The sequence below is a fragment of the Xenopus tropicalis genome, chromosome 3 (assembly GCF_000004195.4).
Source record: "Xenopus tropicalis strain Nigerian chromosome 3, UCB_Xtro_10.0, whole genome shotgun sequence".
Classification (NCBI taxonomy): domain Eukaryota; kingdom Metazoa; phylum Chordata; class Amphibia; order Anura; family Pipidae; genus Xenopus; species Xenopus tropicalis.
The window spans coordinates 86,609,055-86,630,188 of NC_030679.2; the positions used below are offsets into that span (position 1 = coordinate 86,609,055).

General features: G+C 38.4%; 1 protein-coding gene across 8 annotated transcripts in view; it reads left to right on the forward strand.

Annotated features, from left to right (window-relative positions):
• Positions 1-21,134, forward strand: part of LOC101732997 (collagen alpha-1(VII) chain) — a 190,409-nt gene that overhangs the window by 161,198 nt on the left and 8,077 nt on the right. For 7 of the 8 annotated variants that reach the window (XM_031899082.1, XM_031899081.1, XM_031899075.1 and 4 more), the window contains 8 exons: positions 146-208; positions 870-986; positions 4,374-4,451; positions 6,344-6,397; positions 9,834-9,882; positions 13,749-13,757; positions 16,761-16,955; positions 18,381-18,449. In XM_031899082.1, the coding sequence (XP_031754942.1) occupies positions 146-208; positions 870-986; positions 4,374-4,451; positions 6,344-6,397; positions 9,834-9,882; positions 13,749-13,757; positions 16,761-16,955; positions 18,381-18,449 (634 nt within the window). The remainder of the gene's footprint in view (positions 1-145; positions 209-869; positions 987-4,373; positions 4,452-6,343; positions 6,398-9,833; positions 9,883-13,748; positions 13,758-16,760; positions 16,956-18,380; positions 18,450-21,134) is intronic. The other variant, XM_031899079.1, reaches the window with a different exon arrangement.

Below are 21,134 nucleotides of genomic sequence, written 5' to 3' on the forward strand. Positions count from 1 at the left end.
TCCCTGTGGCCCTGGTTTTCACTTTTGTTGTTTATACTCTACCAAGGTGGATTTTTTTATGACTTTATTGGTAAATAAAATGGGATATTGGTAAATAAATGGGATATAAAATACTTTGTCTTTTGTTGGTAAATTATCCTTGCAGGGTGAGAAAGGTGATAAAGGTGAAGATGGACCCCCTGGAATTGCTGGAGATAAAGGATTTAAGGTGATTGATAATAATCTAACATACAGATGACACCGCCTTTAAAGGGTACAATGTGTAGCAGAGGGACAATATTTACAACAATGGAAAAGGGACGTGTTATGTTGCACTTTGTTGAGCTGACAAAACTATAAATTCATGTATGCATGTACGCTGTGGGAGTGATATTTGCAATGGGAGGTTTAATGATCCAGTTATGATGTTTGGCCACCCACCTTTATTGTATGATAGTGAGTTTCTGCTGGAGTTATGCAGTTTTCTTCTGATAATGGCCTTGACTCTCTGAGTCTCTGCTACAAATTTATCATAATATAATACACAGATGGATCTAGTTGTAGCCCATTTTCAATATTTCTTAACACCTTAGTTTTAGTCTGCTTTTGTATAGGGAAGGTATTTAATGTTAGCATGCACTGGGGACAAGATATGTTTTGTCAAACAATGGCAATTACCCTGTTCCCTTTACACTGTACAGGCATATAGGAGACTAAACATTCAGCATTTTATGATTGTATATCATGCAATATTAGCTTGGAATGCCTTGTGATGGCATGCTAGCTATAATCAGAAGAAACCATTCCCTTTTCCCAATGCGGAGCTCAGAATGTAGCATTCCTAATATACAGGTTTTATTCTAAACTAATAAGTATTTCTTTTTTATAAGGGTACTGATGGAGTGCGTGGACTGAATGGCTTTAGGGGACCAATAGGCCATCCAGGAAAAGATGGCCCTCCAGGTCCTACTGGACCTTCAGGACAGAAAGGAGAGCCAGGGCCAAAGGTAAAACAGGGGAAGAAACTTTCAGTAGCTCTCTTTTTGAATTTTAATTTACAGCTATGCTAAAGGAGAACTAAAGCCTAAAAAAAGGATATGGCTAGAAATGATGTATTTTACATTACTTTCTGTATCAGCCCAAAGTTTTAGCATTCATATAACATTAACAATCCATGCCCAAGCTTTAGGGCTGTCTACACCAGTTTCACATGTTTTGTTAGGCTAGTGAATGTAAAGTATATTGTACATCCTTACTTTCCACTAGGCTAATGTAGATAAGCCAGATCAGAGAGAGGTTCCCATTTATATCTATAAGAATGAACTACAGAACATAGCAAATTATGTATCTTCTGATATCAGGGGCATATAAAAAGGGTTAAAAAAAAAGTCCTCCCACAGATCCAATATCAATTGTGGGAAAGGGATCTTCCAATAGCAGCACATTAATGCAGCAGTGACCACAGTATTGATGATCTTTGAGTCATAATACTAATGGGCACTTTTAAAACACAACAAATGGTGTTGCAATACAAATTCATGCAAAAATGTGGAATCGGCAGGCACAGAAGCTTTATGTCTGGATATGAATATAACTAATATCACCCTGATGCTACTATGGGGTTGCGAGAGCTGCACGCAGTAGACACTTCAAAAGACCCTTATTACACTTGCCTCAGGACTACCGTCAACTCACAGCTAGGTGTTAATTATATTAACCTCTGCAGAGGGATACTGGCTGAGAGGCTGATTAAAATCTTAATGACTTTACACACACTTGTCAGATTGATAACATTTTTCCCCAATGTTATTCTGTATAAATGTCATGATTTTTTATTTACTATATATACTATGCCTGAAGCAATCACCTAAGTAGTCCAGAACCCGTGCATTTTATAATCCACTAATTTAGACAATAAAAGGTTTTACCTACTCTATATTTTCTATGGGTAACATGGTACAACACTCAACTACTACATAGACATGCACACAGGGATGACTAATAACAGAATCCCCATGCCCAGGGCACACCATAAACAGTAAATAGATATCATATTAAGGGGACACTAATATATTGCTAAATATTAAAACAATGTTATTTCCAGAATATACAGAAATACAATTTTTTTTATCCGTTTATCTTTAATAAAGTTAGATGAGGTGAAAGATATGAATGAGTCTTTATGAATGATGATGTGACACTGAGGTACCTTGGGCCCACCAATGAACTTCACCCCAGGGGTCCATCAAATACAAACACACATCTACTGCCACATCTACCTCTTCCTGTTGCAGTGCCTGTCCTGCCATGACCACTGTGCCACATACTAATGGTTGCCTGTCTCCTGTCAACTGGAGAAGTGTTACCAGAAACACTAAGGGGTTGATTCACTAAAGTGCGTTAAAACAAGCGCTATTTATAGCATGCGTTAAAAATTTTATCGCTTCTTATTTTTTGCGACTTAACGCACGATTCACTAAAAGGATACTTGCTTTCATTTAGACGTGATGTTATTTGCGTTATTTAAGTCACGATGAGCGTTTTTCTTGCGTTATTTTCCGCGTGTGCGTTAATTCCCACTGCGCGCTATAGATTTTGTCGCTTGCTATATTAGCGCACGATTTAACGCACGTAACCATTAAGTTCGTAAACAACACATACTTGAAAAAATCCCACTGCAAAGTCCATGTTGTGTTGGCAAAAGCTCACCAACCGCAATTTTCTTTAAGTACCACCTGCCCCAAATAGGTGTTAATCTTCGCACAAACTAATGCGATATTTAATGCGTTTAACGCTTCATATGTGTTTGTGAATCATGCGTTAGTATTATTTCTACTCGCGAATTAACGCATGCAAAATTACTTTGCCGAATCAGTCGTTATTTAACGTGTCAATTTTAACACAAAAAAACGTGATAACGCTTATCAACCTTTAGTGAATGGGGCCCTAAGTCATTAAAACTGCATGAATTCAGTACATAGCAAAACTCACTTTTCACTGGTGATTTTCCTGGTGTTACCTGGGCCAGATTATCATTAGGTGTAAATCATTTAACACATTTTATAAACATTTATAACATACTTAGATTTTTTAATGTTGGAGGAGCTGATGATAGCATACTGTATGGTACAGGTTCCAGACACACACTGCTGAATTCTGTCTACTAATCTCATTCACTATATTTGCTGTAGGGAACCCACACCACTACCTCCTAGGTTTTATCAATAGGCAACGAATTTAGCCAGGCTGACCATCATTTCAACATTAGACACTACCCCACAAGCTTGCTGCTTGTTCTTAGGGAACCACTTATGAGAAGGGTTCTCTGGGTAATAGTGATAAAGTGTATAATATAATGCGAAAAGTTAAAAACAAATTCTGTAAAAAAAATCATCCATTCTCCTAATCTCAGTGGATGTCCTTGTGCCAACTATGAAAATGAGCTATTAAATATGCTTCCTAAGTACTGTATGGTGTATGTTTGTTCATTGTTAGCATACAGAGCTTGGTTATATCCCTTTTACTACAGAATTAATAGAACTGCATTGGAACTTATAGAGACCTTTTAAGTGTTACAAAAAGAGACTATTGTTTCTTCTTACAAGAGCCTGCTCAGTAATGAACAATGGTTTGTTTATAATAACTGCCTAAGACATAACATTGTGCCTACCGTTAGTCTACCGTTAATCTTCTACATACCACACCATCTTAAAAGATAAAAAATAATGTCCTGGTTAAAACTGCACTAAATTCTCTAGCAGTAGGATGCAACTTTCTCCTAGAAGGGACCAAAGCCCTAAATAAAGCAGTCTAACATGAAAGCCAGTTAGGGTGAAAATTGCTTTTCTAGATATTTTTTGAAAACACTTATTTGCTGTTTAGTATAACTAAGTACAACAAGGTGATGGAGGAAAGGTTTTTTTTATATCTTTAACCTTAGTTGAATCAATTAGGTTCCATGGCTTTGAAATTATTAAAGATTTGCTAGCTTTCTAAAGACTGATTATTAAATTGTAGCAGTGACATTAAAATGTTACAAAAATTGTGCCGTTTTATGTTCCTAGACTAGGAGGTGAGCCAAGTTATTCCATACATGTTAATGAATGCTAAATATAGATAAAAACAAATTAAAATATTCTGAGTGACTTGTCTTGTAAAAGCATACAATATACACATATCAGAGAAATAAGTATAATACAGTATATACATTGGTTTTTTTTTTGTTTTGTTTTTTAATTAACAATGTAAATGTAAGTTTATATGAAAAAAATACTTTGTTTTCTCTCATTAAAACTTTATTGTAGGCCAAATGATAAGTAAATGTACCTTATAATCAGTAGTTTTGCAGGAGGGTAGATGGATAGTAATTGAAATCTACCATTGTGTTAAATTAGGGTGAAAGAGGAAAAAGGGGAAAATCCTTGCAGTGTCCAAGAGGAACCCCAGGGGATCCAGGAAACAAAGGAGAAACGGTTAGTAATTTCCATGTGAATGAGAGAGAGAATCCCAGCTGGAGTCATCTTTAACCAAACAACAAGTACTGTATGCTGAGTACTACTAAAAAAACAGTATAACAAAAAGAACTGCACTCATGACTGTTTCTTAGAAAGTGTATTCCCATTCAGTGATGTGTCCATCTGTTTGTCCATCAGTGATATTAGTTAAAACATAAGGATACACTGTATGCACTGTATTTTTGTATCTCTGTTTTTGTTTTTAATAGAAATATCCTAGGGAATTTTTAGAAGTGTATTTATAAATGGGTGAAAGTTAGAGTTCACCATTTGATAAATATGCTTTTAAAAATACCATAGGAATGAATAAAATGTGGGTGATTTTTTGTGGTGAGCGCTAATCTTACATTTTGATAAATTTCCATTTAGTGTCTCCAACAGTGGAGTATGATCTTACCTTACCCAATAAATATATGTTAAATACAATTCTTTTTACAAAATGCCACTAAAATTCTTATTCATTCACCCATCATGTCATGTATTGAGTACTACAACTCTCCATTGGCTGGCCTACCCCTCCAGAGACTGTCACTACACCAGTCCATAATATACAGTAGCATCGGCATGGCTAATATTCCTAACCAAGTATGCTTGCTCTTCCGTTTCACTCTGCCAGTCCCTACACTGGCTTCTGCTACTGTTCAGGATAAAATTCCAGCTACTGACCCTCATGTTCACAGCAGCTGACAACTTTGCCCCACCCTAATTTCTGAACTTATTCCCATGTATTAATCAAACTTCTCTGTACACTCATCTAACAATTTATGCCAGTTGCTGCCTGTTTTTACACATGTACATTGTGTTCTGTTATTTAAATGTCTTATTATATACCACTGCCAACTGCTAAAAGGTCAGTAAAATGTATCTTGTAATTGAAATGTACTACTTACTTTAATGGCCACACACTCTGAACACAATATTCTCATACGAACGATAAAAGCATTTTCGAGACATTTTAGAACTTCAGAAATTATCATGGTTACTCCAAATTTATACCATATCTTGTTTAAGCCCCCCAAAAAATCAGATCTTAGTATATGTGCCCCTTTGTGTTTGGAGTGCACGTTCATTCAAGAAAGTGCCCCTGTGACTGCTGGGTCCCCCCTTGCTACGGTAGATGATATTCTTGAGAAGGGAGTAAAACCCCCTTACGCTTTACCCCTAACAAAAACAATTACACAACAACCTTTTTGTGGATAGAAAAGGCCACAGCCCGTTTATTTGCAACAGTATCAAATTTACCATTATTACACACAACCCCATTAAACAATAACATATTAATGTCATTAAATAACATAACTTAACATAACATAATTCTCCTGGTTTGTGGAAGCTGTACCTGCCCCCACCTGCTTTTTCTAACCACCCCAGCCCCATTTACCACCGACCTATGGCTGTAATCCCTAGCCTCAGGCCTAACCTTCCACCTCATTCTCCTTTGGCTATGGAATCCCCCGGCTGCGACTATGATCTTTACCTCCATATTGTCTTTTTCACCCCTTTTTACTCCTTAAATAGGGAGGGAGGGTGGGAGCTCCTGAAACAAAATGGCACCTTTCCTCTGAGCTCCTCCCCACTTATAATATTCTTCCTTCCTTTAGCCAATCCCTCCACTGAACTACATTTCTCATAATCCCTATCACCCAACATTCTCCCGGGCCTTTTCCTAGCCTTGCCATGCCCCATACCCTCAACTCCTGCCTCGTTCAATCCCGGGGCCCCTGTATTGCTGTTAATGAAGGTAAACCTTTAATTGTTACTGAATTTCTAAGTGAGTATAATGTAATTGATCCAATGTTTATGTATTTCCAAGGAAATAATTCTATGTGGTGTATCTCCTCTAATTTTAGGGAGTGGAGGGGCCTGAAGGTCTCAGAGGGGACAAGGGAGATCCAGGGCTCACAGTGAGTACATTTCCACTTTTATTTTCAGCCCATTCTTGTTGGTGTTTATGGGTATACATACTGACAATCATGCATGGCACAGAATGCACAGACTGTACCTTTTTAAACAGCAGTTTTCAAGAATTCTGAAACTAATCAACATTTCAAATGTCAGAGTTAAATGTTAAATGCCTCTAAAGTAGTGTTCCCCTCGCAAAGGGACTGGCTTCCATGGAGGGCCCATACTTGATAGCCATTTTGAGTAAAATATGACCAAGAATATGTAGATTTATTGTCTTAGATTTCCCTACGATTGCCACCTTTCCGGCCAGGGAGCTGACATCACTGGGATGGGAATGGTTGAACAGGAAGTTGTACATCCGGGAGTGGAGTTAAAGGCGCAAAAAAATTGGGTCAGGTAGCCCTTGAAGGAACAGTAACACCAAAAAATAAAAATGTTTTTAAGTAATTGTAATACAATGCACTGTTGCCCTGCACTGGTAAAATTTGCAGTCTCCTCAACCCTATTTATTTGTTTGTAGAACCACATGGTGACTCTACCTAAGCTGATCAGAAAACCCTGCACTACACTGATGAGCCCCCAATAAGGGCGAAACCGGTCTGTAGTTGGGAATCTGATCAGCTATTGTCCTGGCTTCAGCTTCAAACCCAGTGGGTGAGCTGTAGCCTATAGAATAAACCCATGTAAATGGGATTTTTTTTTAAGAGTCTGGAATTCATTCCCAGAATTCCTTTTGTTCACATTTGCTTCAGAAACACTTCTATAATTTATATAAAAAGCTGCTGTGTAGCCATGGAGGCAGCCATTCAAGCTGGAAAAAGGAGAAAAGGCACAGGTTACATAGCAGATAACAGATAAAACACCATTGTATTGTACAGAACTTATCTGTTATCTGCTATGTAACCTGTGCCTTTTCTCTTTTAAATGGCTGCCCCCATGGTTACACAGCAGCTTCATTTACTAAACTGTAGTAATGTTTCTAAAGCAAATACACCAGTTGCACCAGTGCAGGGCAACAGTACATTATACTGTAGTTCCTTTTATACACTTTGATTTTTTGGTGTTACTGTTCCTTTAACTGGTGAAATACTGACCAAGTGGCAACAATAGATATCCCACCATAGCCTCTATCAGTTTGTTTGGCTCACAAAAAGAAAGACTTGGCTTAGTGACACATATGATCGCTTCTCTACCACATCATTGTGTCTGATGCATTTTGTTCTCTGGTGAATTATCCTATTCAGTAGTTTTACAGAAAAACATTTGACAGTAGTGTTTTCTAGTTTTGGCTGAAACAAACACCTGTCACCAAATCCAGCTTGCTGAAAGACAGGGATAATGTAATGAGTGATTTAGTATGTCTGGCACCACTCTGACTACTGTGTTTTCTCTATACATTTGCCAGGATGTAGGTGAGTATTAAATACAGAATTTTATGCCTATTAAAATCTCTTTTTAATCACTAGAAAGGGGATCGCAATTTTTATGTTTAAATAATTAAATTTTGTGCCTCTGAAATTACCTCAATGGATTGACTGTACCATTATTATTATTAATTGGTATTACTTACAAAGCTCTAGTATAGAGTATTTCACAGAAGCACCATAGAATGTGGGAAACAATTTGAAATACAGAATATATCAATAAAACACAACAACACTACTAAAACTAAAGGAGTTTTTATTCCCCAAGTTTAAGGTTGCCACCTGTGCAGTGTTCACACAGACAGCTCAGTTTTCAGAAGGGCTGTCCGGGTGAAAACTGCCTGTCCTGATTTCCAAAAATCGAGACAGGACTCTGAAGGCACTTATCTGCACCAAAATGTCACCGCCCCACCCCCTGATGTCAATGTCTTGTACGCTGAAATGTCACCGCCCGGAGTCTGTATTAACTTAAGTAGTCAAAAGGCAACCCTACCTAGAATGCTGCTTTCTGCACCAAATTGTGTATAAAAGATCTGGTGCTCGGTGCACTGAGCAGTGCCATCTCCTGCTGCTCCCTAAGTTGCAGATCTGAATGAAGTGCAAGTTAGGGGATGGGCAAGGGGGGTGCAGGCAGTGTTCTAATCAAGGGGCCTGCCATTGGCCTCTGTGCTCTGAAATGGAGGTCAGAAGCCTAAGGCAATGCAGAACACAGTTTGCAAATGGCAGATTTCAGACCTTTTTTGCACTTGGTACATTGCATTTTGCCTTAAGATGAGTATGAGATTAAGTATTTGTACAGGGCATCCCTTAAAGGAGAAGGGAAATTACAATCACTGGTCAAAGGGAGAAGGCTTGCCTGTATTAACCCCTGGCCAGTGCAGTTTTCTGTGGGTACCTAACATGGGCACCCCCCCAGTTAGTTAGCCTTTTCTTCTCTTTTAACTGATATGCAAGTAACAGATTGGTGAAAGAATTTTCATATTGGCCACTGGGCTTATGATTAAGAGCAACATAGCACAAAATGAGTAAAAATGAATTTACCTTACATAAAGTTTTTATAAATTTTATAAATGAGTTTGGTGTCATTGGAATCCTGAAAAATAAATTTGTGACAGACTAGACACCACCCCGGCATCAGAATATAATGCAGGCACGCATACTACCAAACCTGCAAGTACACCTGCTGCCACAGCTGTGCATTTTTTAGTGCCAGGTATTTCAGTCCAGTCCAGAGAAACTGCTGCCATTTTTCTGCACCCAACCCAGTGTGTTATTTGACTTTTTTCACCTTGGAGAAATGGTCACAATTATTCCATGAAGACCACCTCTGATAAGAGTTTTCACAACTGTAGATGGGTGTACTAGGGTCCCAGACATATCTGCCAGTTCTTAGCTTTGAAATTGGAAGATGTCCATTACCAATATCTGCTAAGTAAGTAGAAATATAAATATGATACATTTAGATCAATGATAGACTGAATTCAGGACTGGGATAATTACTAGAACTTTGTAATAGGGTCCCAGACATATCTACCAGTTCTTATGAGATATTGGTGCTGGACATCTTCCAATTTCAAAGCTAAGTAAGTAGAAATATAAATATGATACATTTAGATCAATGATAGACTGAATTCTGGATTGGGATAATTGCTAGAACTTTTTGTAAGATCCAGATTCAGTCAGATCCGGACAAATAATGATGGAAAGATTTTGTTCAAATATTAATATGCAAATAAGATTTTTGTGGAGGATTTAGTACTCATCTGATTCTAAAAATTATAAATTCCGTCCATCTATAGTTTAGATGAAAATTAGCACCACATCAATCTTGATCCCATACAAATGTACATGCTAGGGCTGCATTACTTTTGAATAATCCATTTTGATGCTAACCCATTGCCAATTACAGAACACAGAACTTCAAAAATCCACTTTTTACATGAAGAGCTAATCAATAACAAGGGCAGTTTACGTGCCTTTTTGCATGAACATTCTGTTTTTGTTATTGCAGGAGGAAGAAGTGAAAGATTTGGTCAGAAAAGAAATGAGCGACAAATGTGGTAAGTTTTTATTTATATTAAGGCAATCTGAATTTCAGCACAGACTGTGTGTTACTTTGGTAGCAATGCTGCTCCATTAGGATACACCTTACAGCAGTAATTTGGTATGAAATAACTGAACACTTCTAATAGTCACAGGTCTAATAGACAGGTATTTGCTGTTTGGTAAATTAATGTGTGATTTACCTATTAGTATCTAAAATTTAGCCCTATAATATGATGTCATATTTAGAAATGAAAGCCTGGTCACTCCTTATATTATTTGTATTAATCATGCAATTGTAATTTGTTGGTTTATAGATATCAGCCTATCATTAGGGGCACTTGTACCCTTGTCTTGTACCTGTACCTGCCCTATAACAAAAACTTACAACTGATTGTTTGACAATAATCCTATTAAAATACATTTAGAAATGTATTGCATGCTACTGACATGAATATACTAGCTAAAACCAATTTAACACTCAGAACAAGTTGTTCTCATTTTCATGTGATAAACTATGATGTTTTTTTTACATCTAATTGAATTTGGCCATATTTCTGACTTTTGGACAACTGCTGCTAAAAAATGGCACAGAGTACACAAAAACGGCACAAAGTACACAAAAATGGCACATATACTAAGGGGCTGATTTATGAAAACTTGAGTTTGCGTTTTTTTTATGGTTAGATAAAAAAAAGTGGTGAAAAATATACTCGAGAATATTCTCAACATAGTCGGTATTTATTAAAAAAAAATTCCATGAAAAGTCACTAGAAAAAATGATGAAACTAAAAGCTGGCAAAGTTCAATAGAAGTTCTAAGGGGGAAAGTAATAAAAAAAAACTCAATCAATGTGTAAAATTGCATTTTTGTGAATGTCCCTAAGGCAGTGCGACCACCCTCTGTGTGGCCCCCCACCTGTCTGGCTGCTTTGATGGCTTACTCTTGTGTAAGCTTAAAATGGTATCAGTACTGAGATTAACTGGCCCACTGCATGGTTCTCACCTCAGATTCAGGCTGTAACCCCCTGTATTGTTTAAAAATGTAATCCCCTGTGTTGTTCACACCATTTAATCCCTACATTGTTCAACCCCTGCAGTGTTCACACCTCAGACTGTAGGAGCAGTAGAAACCCACAAATAAACCCTATACACTATAAAAAGAACATCTACTGGGGTGGTACTGCAATTAAAAAGTTTTCTATAGTTATTGTACAGCCTGTAGGAGCAGTGCCAGCATTGTGTCACTGTATGCTGCCTGTGTGTGCTATACTCTGTTTGCCCTATGCTGCCTGTGTGTGCCATACTCTGCCTGCCCTATACTGCCTGTTTGTGCCATACACAGGGTAGGGCAGGCAGAGTATGGCACACACAGGCAGGGTAGGGCAGGCAGAGTATGGCACACACAGGCAGGGTACGGCAGGCAGAGTATGGCACACACAGGCAGGGTAGGGCAGGCAGAGTATGGCACACACAGGCAGGGTAGGGCAGGCAGAGTATGGCACACACAGGCAGGGTAGGGCAGGCAGAGTATGGCACACACAGGCAGGGTAGGGCAGGCAGAGTATGGCACACACAGGCAGGGTAGGGCAGGCAGAGTATTGCACACACAGGCAGGGTAGGGCAGGCAGAGTATGGCACACACAGGCAGGGTAGGGCAGGCAGAGTATGGCACACACAGGCATGGTAGGGCAGGCAGAGTATGGCACACACAGGCAGGGTAGGAAAGGCAGAGTATGGCACACACAGGCAGGGTAGGGCAGGCAGAGTATGGCACACACAGGCAGCGTAGGGCAGGCAGAGTATGGCACACACAGGCAGGGTAGGGAAGGCAGAGTATGGCAGGTTTTTGCTGTACTACCACCATTAATATGGCTATGGTCATGCGATAACATGGGTGTGGTTTCAAGTGGGTGTGGTATTAAAAAGGGGAGTTGTTAAAGCTAGCTTCCATTATTGGCCCTCCACCACGGAGGCCGGAAAAATTCCGGCCCTTGGTGCCACAGAAGTTGGACAGCACTGCCCTAAGGCATAGAGGCAGGGCAGACAATTTCCATTCAGCACTTTGTAGATGTCGCTGCCCTACTCACTGTCCCCTTTTCTCCTCACTATCTTGTTGTGTAACCAGTGCATCAGGTCTGCCATTCTAGCACATGAACAAGATTTTAGCATGATGGAAAGCTTTCCTTACTAACAAAATGGCACCTGGCTGCTTGTGTCATTCCAAGACTGAAGGAAACAATATTTAAATAATAGTGTATAGCAATGATCCCCAACCAGTGGCTCATGAGTAGCATGATGCTCACCAAACCCTTTAATGTTGCTCTCAGTGCCCCCAAAGTAGTTATTTTTGAATTACTGACTTGCCAAGTTTTGGTTAAATAAAAACAAGATTTACTACCAAATATAGTCTGCTGTAAGCTGATAGTGTGAGTAGAGGCTGCCTAATAGCCAATCGTATGATGACTGCGGCTCAAGAGTAAGAAAGGTTGGGGATCCCCTGTGTATAGTATATATAGTGACAATTTAGTAAGTGACATTTATTATGATTGATTTACCTACAGTAATAGAAAAAAATTTGAAAGTTCTTCGTGTGACAGGACCCCTTTAAGACATAACATCACTTCGAACTGTGGCAGGCCAGCCACTGAGCCCCCCCTCCTCTGCTGCTAGATTTAGCTATAAAGTTTCTGGCTTTTTTAAAGGCAATGTAAAGTCATTTTTTTAAAGTGCATGTATAGTTTCTTAGATATAGCACTAAATTAAACAAGTGGCTGGCTGTCTGGCTCTTAAGTGATTTATGGGCTGCCCCCCCTCTGCTTAGTGAGGCTTAACCCTCATATATATATATACTTGTTGAGGAATTGCTGCCCCCAAGAGCATCATAGAGTAGGACATCCTCTGAACTTCAAGGGGGATTGTGATCAAGGTAGGGGAGAGAAAGCTGCTTTTTCTGGCTAAAGAGAGCTTACCCCCCACCCAAACACAGAATAATCAGTCTATTCACCCCAAAAGATTGTACATGATATATTGTCTAAGATGTAAATTATTTCAAATTGAACTAAGCAAAATACACCGAATTTGAGACATCTCCATGGATACTTTGAATCTGTCCACAATCCTCTTAGCATCCTGCCCACTGGCAATTCATCTGCAGGCACACCAACATATCACCTAGCTACTGCAAAGCAATATGGAAATGCTACAAGGCCATCACCCTTACATGTTAGCTTTAAATAAAACAGAGAGAGTTATTAATCCTTAGCACACAGCAAGATCCATGCTAGTTCATAATTTGCAATTGTAGAGAAGCTACTTTCCATGACAAGCAGTTAATCAGTTTATTTAGCTTCCTGCAGATATGTGTAGGTGTGATCCATGTAGAGTAAAGTGTAAAACGGTCCATTACAATATTGCATTAATGATGATAGTCCTGATAGAGTGTAACAGTGCAGCCAAAAACAACCCCCTTTCTCTGGTTATTTGGTCAGTAATTTACTGACAGTCAGTTACCTATATGTTCTGTCTATTCTTCACATATTTTGGTACACACACTTGTAATATTAATTTTGTGCAGTTATAACAGCTAAGTCATCATATAGTTATATTTGTAAACATGTTGCTCTCCTGGGCATGTAGAACTACAAGCTGTGGATCCTGACTATAGATTTCCTCCTTTGCTTACATATTTCTTTCTTTTCCTCTCATAAAATGCAATATGAATATATATGTGATATTAACACTAGTAGCTTCCTTCAGATAATTTATAGTTTCTGTTTTAAAGACATTTATAGCATTTGCAAGTTGCAAACGCTAATGTACTATGACTGTTTAGTTCACATATAAATATATATATATATATTTTTTTTTTTCTTTTTTTACAGCTTGTGCAGGTGAGTAAAATATATAGGCATGCTAAATAACATCATACCAACTTTTCATATATGAAATAAGGCAAGTACAACAATATGCAGCTAGTAATGTTCTCTGAAATAGTGGAATGCTCTTCTGATTCCTTTAACTGTCACTATGTATTGTATTTGTTGTTTGTTACTGTATTTGATATGCATCTATAAAAATATGTGGTTATTATTAAAGGGATTGTAAACCCTAATATATAGTTTTGCTAAATTAAATCAAATGTTATTTTAATGCTTCACCCAGTGCTCTCCAGGGCATGTTGGGGCACATTTCCCCCACCCATAGTCCAAACACAGGTTTTCAATGATTTTAACAATATTATTAAATGTAATTTTCATTAAATGCAATTAAAGCAGTATCTGTGTATGTGGTTACTTTCACCACTGCTCTTTTTGGCTATACCTACCATTGAAATGAAACCCCATTTCCCACAATCCCTTGGGTCTTCCTTCTTTAAACATCTGTTAATCACTGAATATGCAAGGTATTGTGGGATTTGGAGTTTCAGCTGTTGCAGAGATGGCTACTGCACCATTGTTCCAATCGTGCATATAATCTGAACCAAGAGTGCAGCAATTACATTTACAAATAACTTAAAAATAACTGAATACTTATAATGAATGTATATGGAAAACTTCTTAGAATTAAATTGGCTTTTATTATGTTGTACACAGGTTTACAATCCCATGAATGGATCTGCATAATTGTAACTTTACACAAAGATATTTTATTGACTACATTGTGTTTCTCTTTCATTCTATAATTACATTCTAAAAACTGTAGATACAGGAAGTGTACCGTAACGACTGTCCAGTAAGCAGAAATGTATATTGTGTATTATTCCTTTTCACAAAGACATATCAGTTAATAAGAAATTAGAGCAGAAATATAAAGTCCAATACATTGTCTTACCATTATAAGACTTGGACTTTCTATATCTAGAGACAGGCAATATCTGTGGACTGTGTAGTATACATGCATTGTGTTACTTATGAATTCAGCTTATGTCAGATGCCACAAAGCTGATTTTGCAGCTTTATGAAGGTGATCCTATTGGTGAAGAAGGTTAACTTAAGGTGGCCATACACATGTAGGTTTTAGTTGGCATACAACAAATTTTCAGGCATCGATAATACGTTTTAATGTACAAATCTAAAACTAACATTCAGATTAAAATTGTAAAAATTACAAATTGGACAATTTTTTGACCATTAATATTTGCAAGACAACAATCGTACAAGTTCTGTCCTAGAAATACATTGTAAGTCACCTATGGATATTTTCAGGTACACAATACATGCACAGATTTTATCGTTATCCAACCAAAATTTTCTAACCTGTCCAATCAGCTAAACGACCAATTGTCATGGTATGAAAATTGTTGGGATGATAATTTGGAGTCCACAGAGGGTCCGAAAATAGTATAATATATCAGTGCGTGTATGACCAGCTTTAGGAAGAGAAATTCTGTAATGGCGTACACCATGAATGACTTAAACTGCAAGAAGTGAAGATGAGTTGTAGCTTCTCTTTGCTTCCTTATCTGCTAATGCATCAAGCAATGGTCGACATGGTGCGTCAACAGATTAACTTTTGATACCTGCTATATTGATGAATCATTCTTTATCCATAGTACATAAATACTAGTCAACATCATTCAGCTAGAATGTAATAAAAACCTTCTGTGCAATTTTCAGTATGTATATGGCCAGCTTTAGTTTATCTCTATACCAGATATAAGGTTATTTATTGCACAGTCTTTAAATGCTGAAGATTTCTGAAAATATGAAATGGTTTATCTAGTTATCTACTATCTTATGCATTCCACCTTCAGAAAATGTTATAATTCTGTAACTTACTTCCCTTGTCAAACAGTTTTCTAAGTGGGATCAAAACTTTTGTAACCAACGAAATATTTTCTTAATGTTCATATTACTCATCAAATCACTCATCGCATCATAAATACATCTTGATTTAAATTTTACTGTAGTTTCAAACTCCTTCGCCGAGAGAAGGCTAGCAAACTGAGATTGACACTTATCACAATCCAGAACAATTCAATACAAAAGACTAATCAGTGTATTTATAAAGGTGTGTATTAAATAATGACTTTATAGTACACAGCTGTACACCAGGTATAACCCATAGAAGCAGTGGGAGAAATTAAAGAGGCAGATTAAAGAATTTCTGGTGTTCGGAGCAATTTTTTCCCCATGTTTTAAAAGCCTTTTCTAACACTACTTCTTATATCATAAATTTCCTCATCACAGCACACTTCCATAAATGTATTACATATGATTGTAAATACACAAGATTTTACATTGTCAGTCACTACCTTAAAGTGGTAAAGTGTATTTTATTAACCCTCTTTATAAATATGTCTATTTACAATAAAATAATTAAAAAAAACATGCAAATCTCTGTTCTGCCCTATTTAAAAAATAATATCTATAGATAAACAGTTAACAAATATTAACAAGTAAAGCCACTGATTTTGCCATTTAAAAATTTTTAAAATGGAAAACAACTAAGAACATTGATATGACATGTAGGAGGAAACTTGCGAGTTTGGATTGAAGCATTGCGGAGGGCCTTCCACCGGCGACTTCTGTTCCTGCCAGTGGAAAGCCTTTTCGGAGCAGTTATTCTCCCATGATAGCAGAGATCTATCACAAGCGAATAACTCGCTCCGTGGGTTCCTACCCTAAAGAATTTATAAATTGTGACGATCAAACCCATGGTGATAAAGATATCACTTAGTTCACACACTGCATACATTACTGCATTGATAAACACATATGTGTATCCATGTTTGCAAGGAGTATTAAATTTGGCCATATTAATAAGAAAAGTGCTGGTACTTGCAAGATGTGTAACTCAGTCTGTATTTATGCTCATGGCAACAACACTGAAAATATACACAAAGAAATGATTCAATCCCCCTGCATCTATCTTTTGCTATTTTTTTTCTGTAGGAAAGGATTTTCATCTAGTAATTAAATCATCACTCCCAGATGAAGAGTATGAAGATCCTGACCTAAATGAAAGTCCAGTGACTGCTCCACCACAGGATATTGTGACTGAAAATGATGTAGTAGTAGAAGCGTATGGAAATGTAACACTTAATAGCACTTTAACTCCAGATACGGAAGTGCAACAAAACGACACAGGTAATAGAATAATCACAAGCATCCATAAAATGTACATTGTTACAATGTCTGGGTGAAGGCAAAAGTTGAGCAAATTTTCATTCAAACCCATATTCATGTATCTGGGTAAAGAGAATGACATGCGTTGTGGAAATCACAAGCTGCATGGCCTTCCCCTAAATCTGAGCTAAGTTATAGTGTAGAACAAAGCAATAGCTGGTAAACTGCAGATAAATGTAACATTAACATTTTGCTGTGTAGCAATTTTACACAAGTAAAATCAAGGATGTCAATAGTGTAGCCTTTAAGCTACGCAGAAGTGTATATGTCATGGTGTATACAAACTGCTCATCTGTAGGATATGGCTCTTACCTGAACTGCTCCTCTCAAAGTAAATGAGCTGTGCATTGGTTCGAATTATGTCGATTTTGAGCTTCACACATTTTCTTGCTTGATAGTGGGTGAGACCTGACCATACTGAGCATTTTTTTGATCAGTAGATCAAAAATTATAAAAAATCCGTAAAAGCTCATGGTGTGGAACATGATTCACCTAGAATTTACAGTTATGGAGTCCCTTATCCAGGAACCTGGGAAGTCCGGGAAGGCCATCTCCCATTGAGTCCATTTTAAGCAAATAATTCTGAATTTTAAAAATGATTTCCTTTTTCTGTGTAATAAAGCTGTACCTTGTACTTGATCCCAACTTAGCTGCATGATTCCATATTGTTGGCAAAACAATCCTGACTTTATTTAATAAGGTATGGCAATCCTAATTAAATGAAGATCCCTTCTCCGGAAAATCCAGGTCCCAGGATTTCCCAATAATAGACTCTATACCTGTATTAACCTTCCTTATGAAAGTGAGAAGCTTGCCATAGATGGCAGTGTGCAGCAGGTAATAAGGGACACTGGGGCAGCAAAACACATAGTGCAGGCCCCAGAGAAACTACATCTGGTGTACAGATAATAAACACATAGAACTCCTTACACTAATTATCATTACTCTAGCTGGGTATATGCACATTAGTGAATAACAGCTATGGAAAAGCTCATACTCCTATATAGATTCCTATGTACAGTTTTAGAATTACTGCTCAATTCTGCAAGAGGTATGAAAAAAAAATGACATGGAAGAGGTTAACTGCTCTTTTTATCTGTCTAAGGATTATAGATAATGTCTCCGTCTGACATTTCTATCAGAGTATCCAAACAGCATTTTGCACAGTTCAGTTTTCTCTGACTAATGACTGACCTTTCTGGCTCGGATACTGGGAGCCATTAGAATTTTATTGCTGTAGATATCATTTTTGGTACATGTAAACTAAGCAGTTGTTCCTTGACATTCATCCAGCACTGGTAAAACAAAGGCAATGATCGATATTTAAATGTGTGACTTATTTAGTGCTCCCTCTTGATAATCGTGATTATGTTTACTTCTCCGCAGACGGAAGTGATAAGGAGCTAATGGGACAATTGCAGAGAAGAAAACGTGAAGCAGAAAATCTGTTTCGTAGTAAGATCTTAACACTTTTTCTGAAAATGTTATGTACCAGTTATTGACCTATCCATAGGTTAGCTTTGTATATCCTACTAATGCCAGAACAACCAATCGCTAGTCGTATTTAGGGATGTAGCGAACCTCAAAAAAAATGTTCGCGAACCCGTTCGCGAACTTTCGCCGAAAAGTGCGAACGTTCGCGAACTTTGCGAACCCCATAGACTTCAATGGGAAGGCGAACTTTAAAACCTAGAAAAGCCATTTCTGGCCAGAAAACTGATTTTAAAGTTGTTTAAAGGGTGCCACGACCTGGACAGGGGCATGCAGGAGGGGGATCAAGGGCAAAAATTTCTCTGAAAGATACGTTGTTGACACAGCGTTGCGTTTTGTGCTGTAAAGGGCAGAAATCACACTACATTCCTAAACTTATGTAATAAACTGCTTTAAAAAGTCCGGCGTCTACATGCCAATCAAGTCGTGTAAAGGTTACGGCCGGTTCACACGCAAAGACAAAACGCCGCGTTTACTGCAACGAAAAAAAACGCAAAAAGCTTTAATGATACTGTCAAGTGAGCGAATAATAGTTTTTACTAGTTGCTTGTCACCTCCGGTGGGAATATTTCTGTAGTGGTGTGTTTAGCAGTCACCGTGCTTGTGCGCACGTGCACGGTCAGGCAGAGGTAATTCAATGTACAGTGACGTGAACCAAAATACACTGATTCTGCAGTGTGGGCCCAGTTTTGTCCTACCTTTTTGATCACCTGTGGTGACCATAAAAGATACGATTTTGCCGCTGTTGCAGAACCCTGAAAAATCAGGAATGTGTACATTCCTGAAAAATTATGGTTTTTTTGTTGCAGCCACTGAAGCACAGAGGACAGAAAAAATATGTTAAATAAATGTTGAAAAAGTTTGTTTTTTTGTTGTCGCAGCCACTGAAGCACAGAGGACAGAAAAAATATGTTAGATAGATGGTATCATAACCAATCCTGAGGCAGAACCTTTAAAAAATCGAAGATAGCGTACCAAGCACAGAAGACAGAAAAAATATCTTAGATAGATGGTATCATAACCATGCCCCAAGGCAAACCCTTTCAAAGAACTAAGATAGGGTGCCAAGCACAGAAGACAGAAAAAACATCAAAGCTAGATGGTATCATAACCATGCCCCAGCCAAACCCTTTCAAAGAAATAAGATAGGGTGCCAAGCACAGAAGACAGAAAAAACATCAAAGCTAGATGGTATCATAACCAATCCCCAGGCAAACCCTTTCAAAGAACTAAGATAGGGTGACAAGCACAGAAGACAGAAAAAACATCAAAGCTAGATGGTATCATAACCATGCCCCAGCCAAACCCTTTCAAAGAACTAAGATAGGGTGACAAGCACAGAAGACAGAAAAAACATCAAAGCTAGATGGTATCATAACCATGCCCCAGGCAAACCCTTTCAAAGAACTAAGATAGGGTGCCAAGCACAGAAGACAGAAAAAACATCAAAGCTAGATGGTATCATAACCATGCCCCAGGCAAACCCTTTCAAAGAAATAAGATAGGGTGCCAAGCACAGAAGACAGAAAAAACATCAAAGCTAGATGGTATCATAACCAATCCCCAGGCAAACCCTTTCAAAGAACTAAGATAGGGTGACAAGCACAGAAGACAGAAAAAACATCAAAGCTAGATGGTATCATAACCATGCCCCAGGCAAACCCTTTCAAAGAACTAAGATAGGGTGACAAGCACAGAAGACAGAAAAAACATCAAAGCTAGATGGTATCATAACCATGCCCCAGGCAAACCCTTTCAAAGAACTAAGATAGGGTGCCAAGCACAGAAGACAGAAAAAACATCTTAGATAGATGGTATCATAACCATGCCCTAGGCAAACCCTTTAAAAAAATGAAGATAGCGTGCCAAGCACAGAAGACAGAAAAATTCAGGATTTACCTGTCCAAAAAGTTTGGCTTAAAATTAAGACAGTAGGATTTGCACCCTAGTTTGTACGGTGGTGGAGGAGGACACTAAAGGACAGCTGTGTGTGGTGTCAAGCGGCGTGCAGAGAAGGACAGCTGCATGGGCAGTCAGAACAAGTCTTCTGGCGTGCAGTAACCCTCCGAGATCCATGCCTCATTCATTTTAATAAAGGTCAGGTAATCAACACTTTTGTGACCTAGGCGAGTTCTCTTCTCAGTTACAATCCCTCCTGCTGCACTAAAGGTCCTTTCTGAGAGGACACTTGAGGCAGGGCAAGACAAGAGATTTATGGCAAATTGTGACAGCTCTGGCCACAGATCAAGCCTGCGCACCCAGTAGTCCAGGGGTTCATCGCTCCTCAGAGTGTCAATATCTGCAGTTAATGCCAGGTAGTCCGCTACCTGCCGGTCGAGGCGTTCTCTGAGGGTGGATCCAGAAGGGTCCTCGCGCTGCCTTGGACTGAAAAAACTTTGCATGTCTGACGTTACAGAGTGGCCAAAGTGCATTGTCCTTGCAGGTGTGCTCGTGGGAGGATTACCGGCACCTCTGCCCCTGGAATGTGGAGTGACATCACCCTTAAAAGCATTGTACAACATGTTTTGCAGGCTGGTTTGGAAATGCAGCATCCTTTCGGACTTGTGGTACGTTGGTAACATTTCTGCCACTTTATGCTTGTAACGAGGGTCTAGTAGCGTTGCCACCCAGTACAGGTCCTTCTCCTTA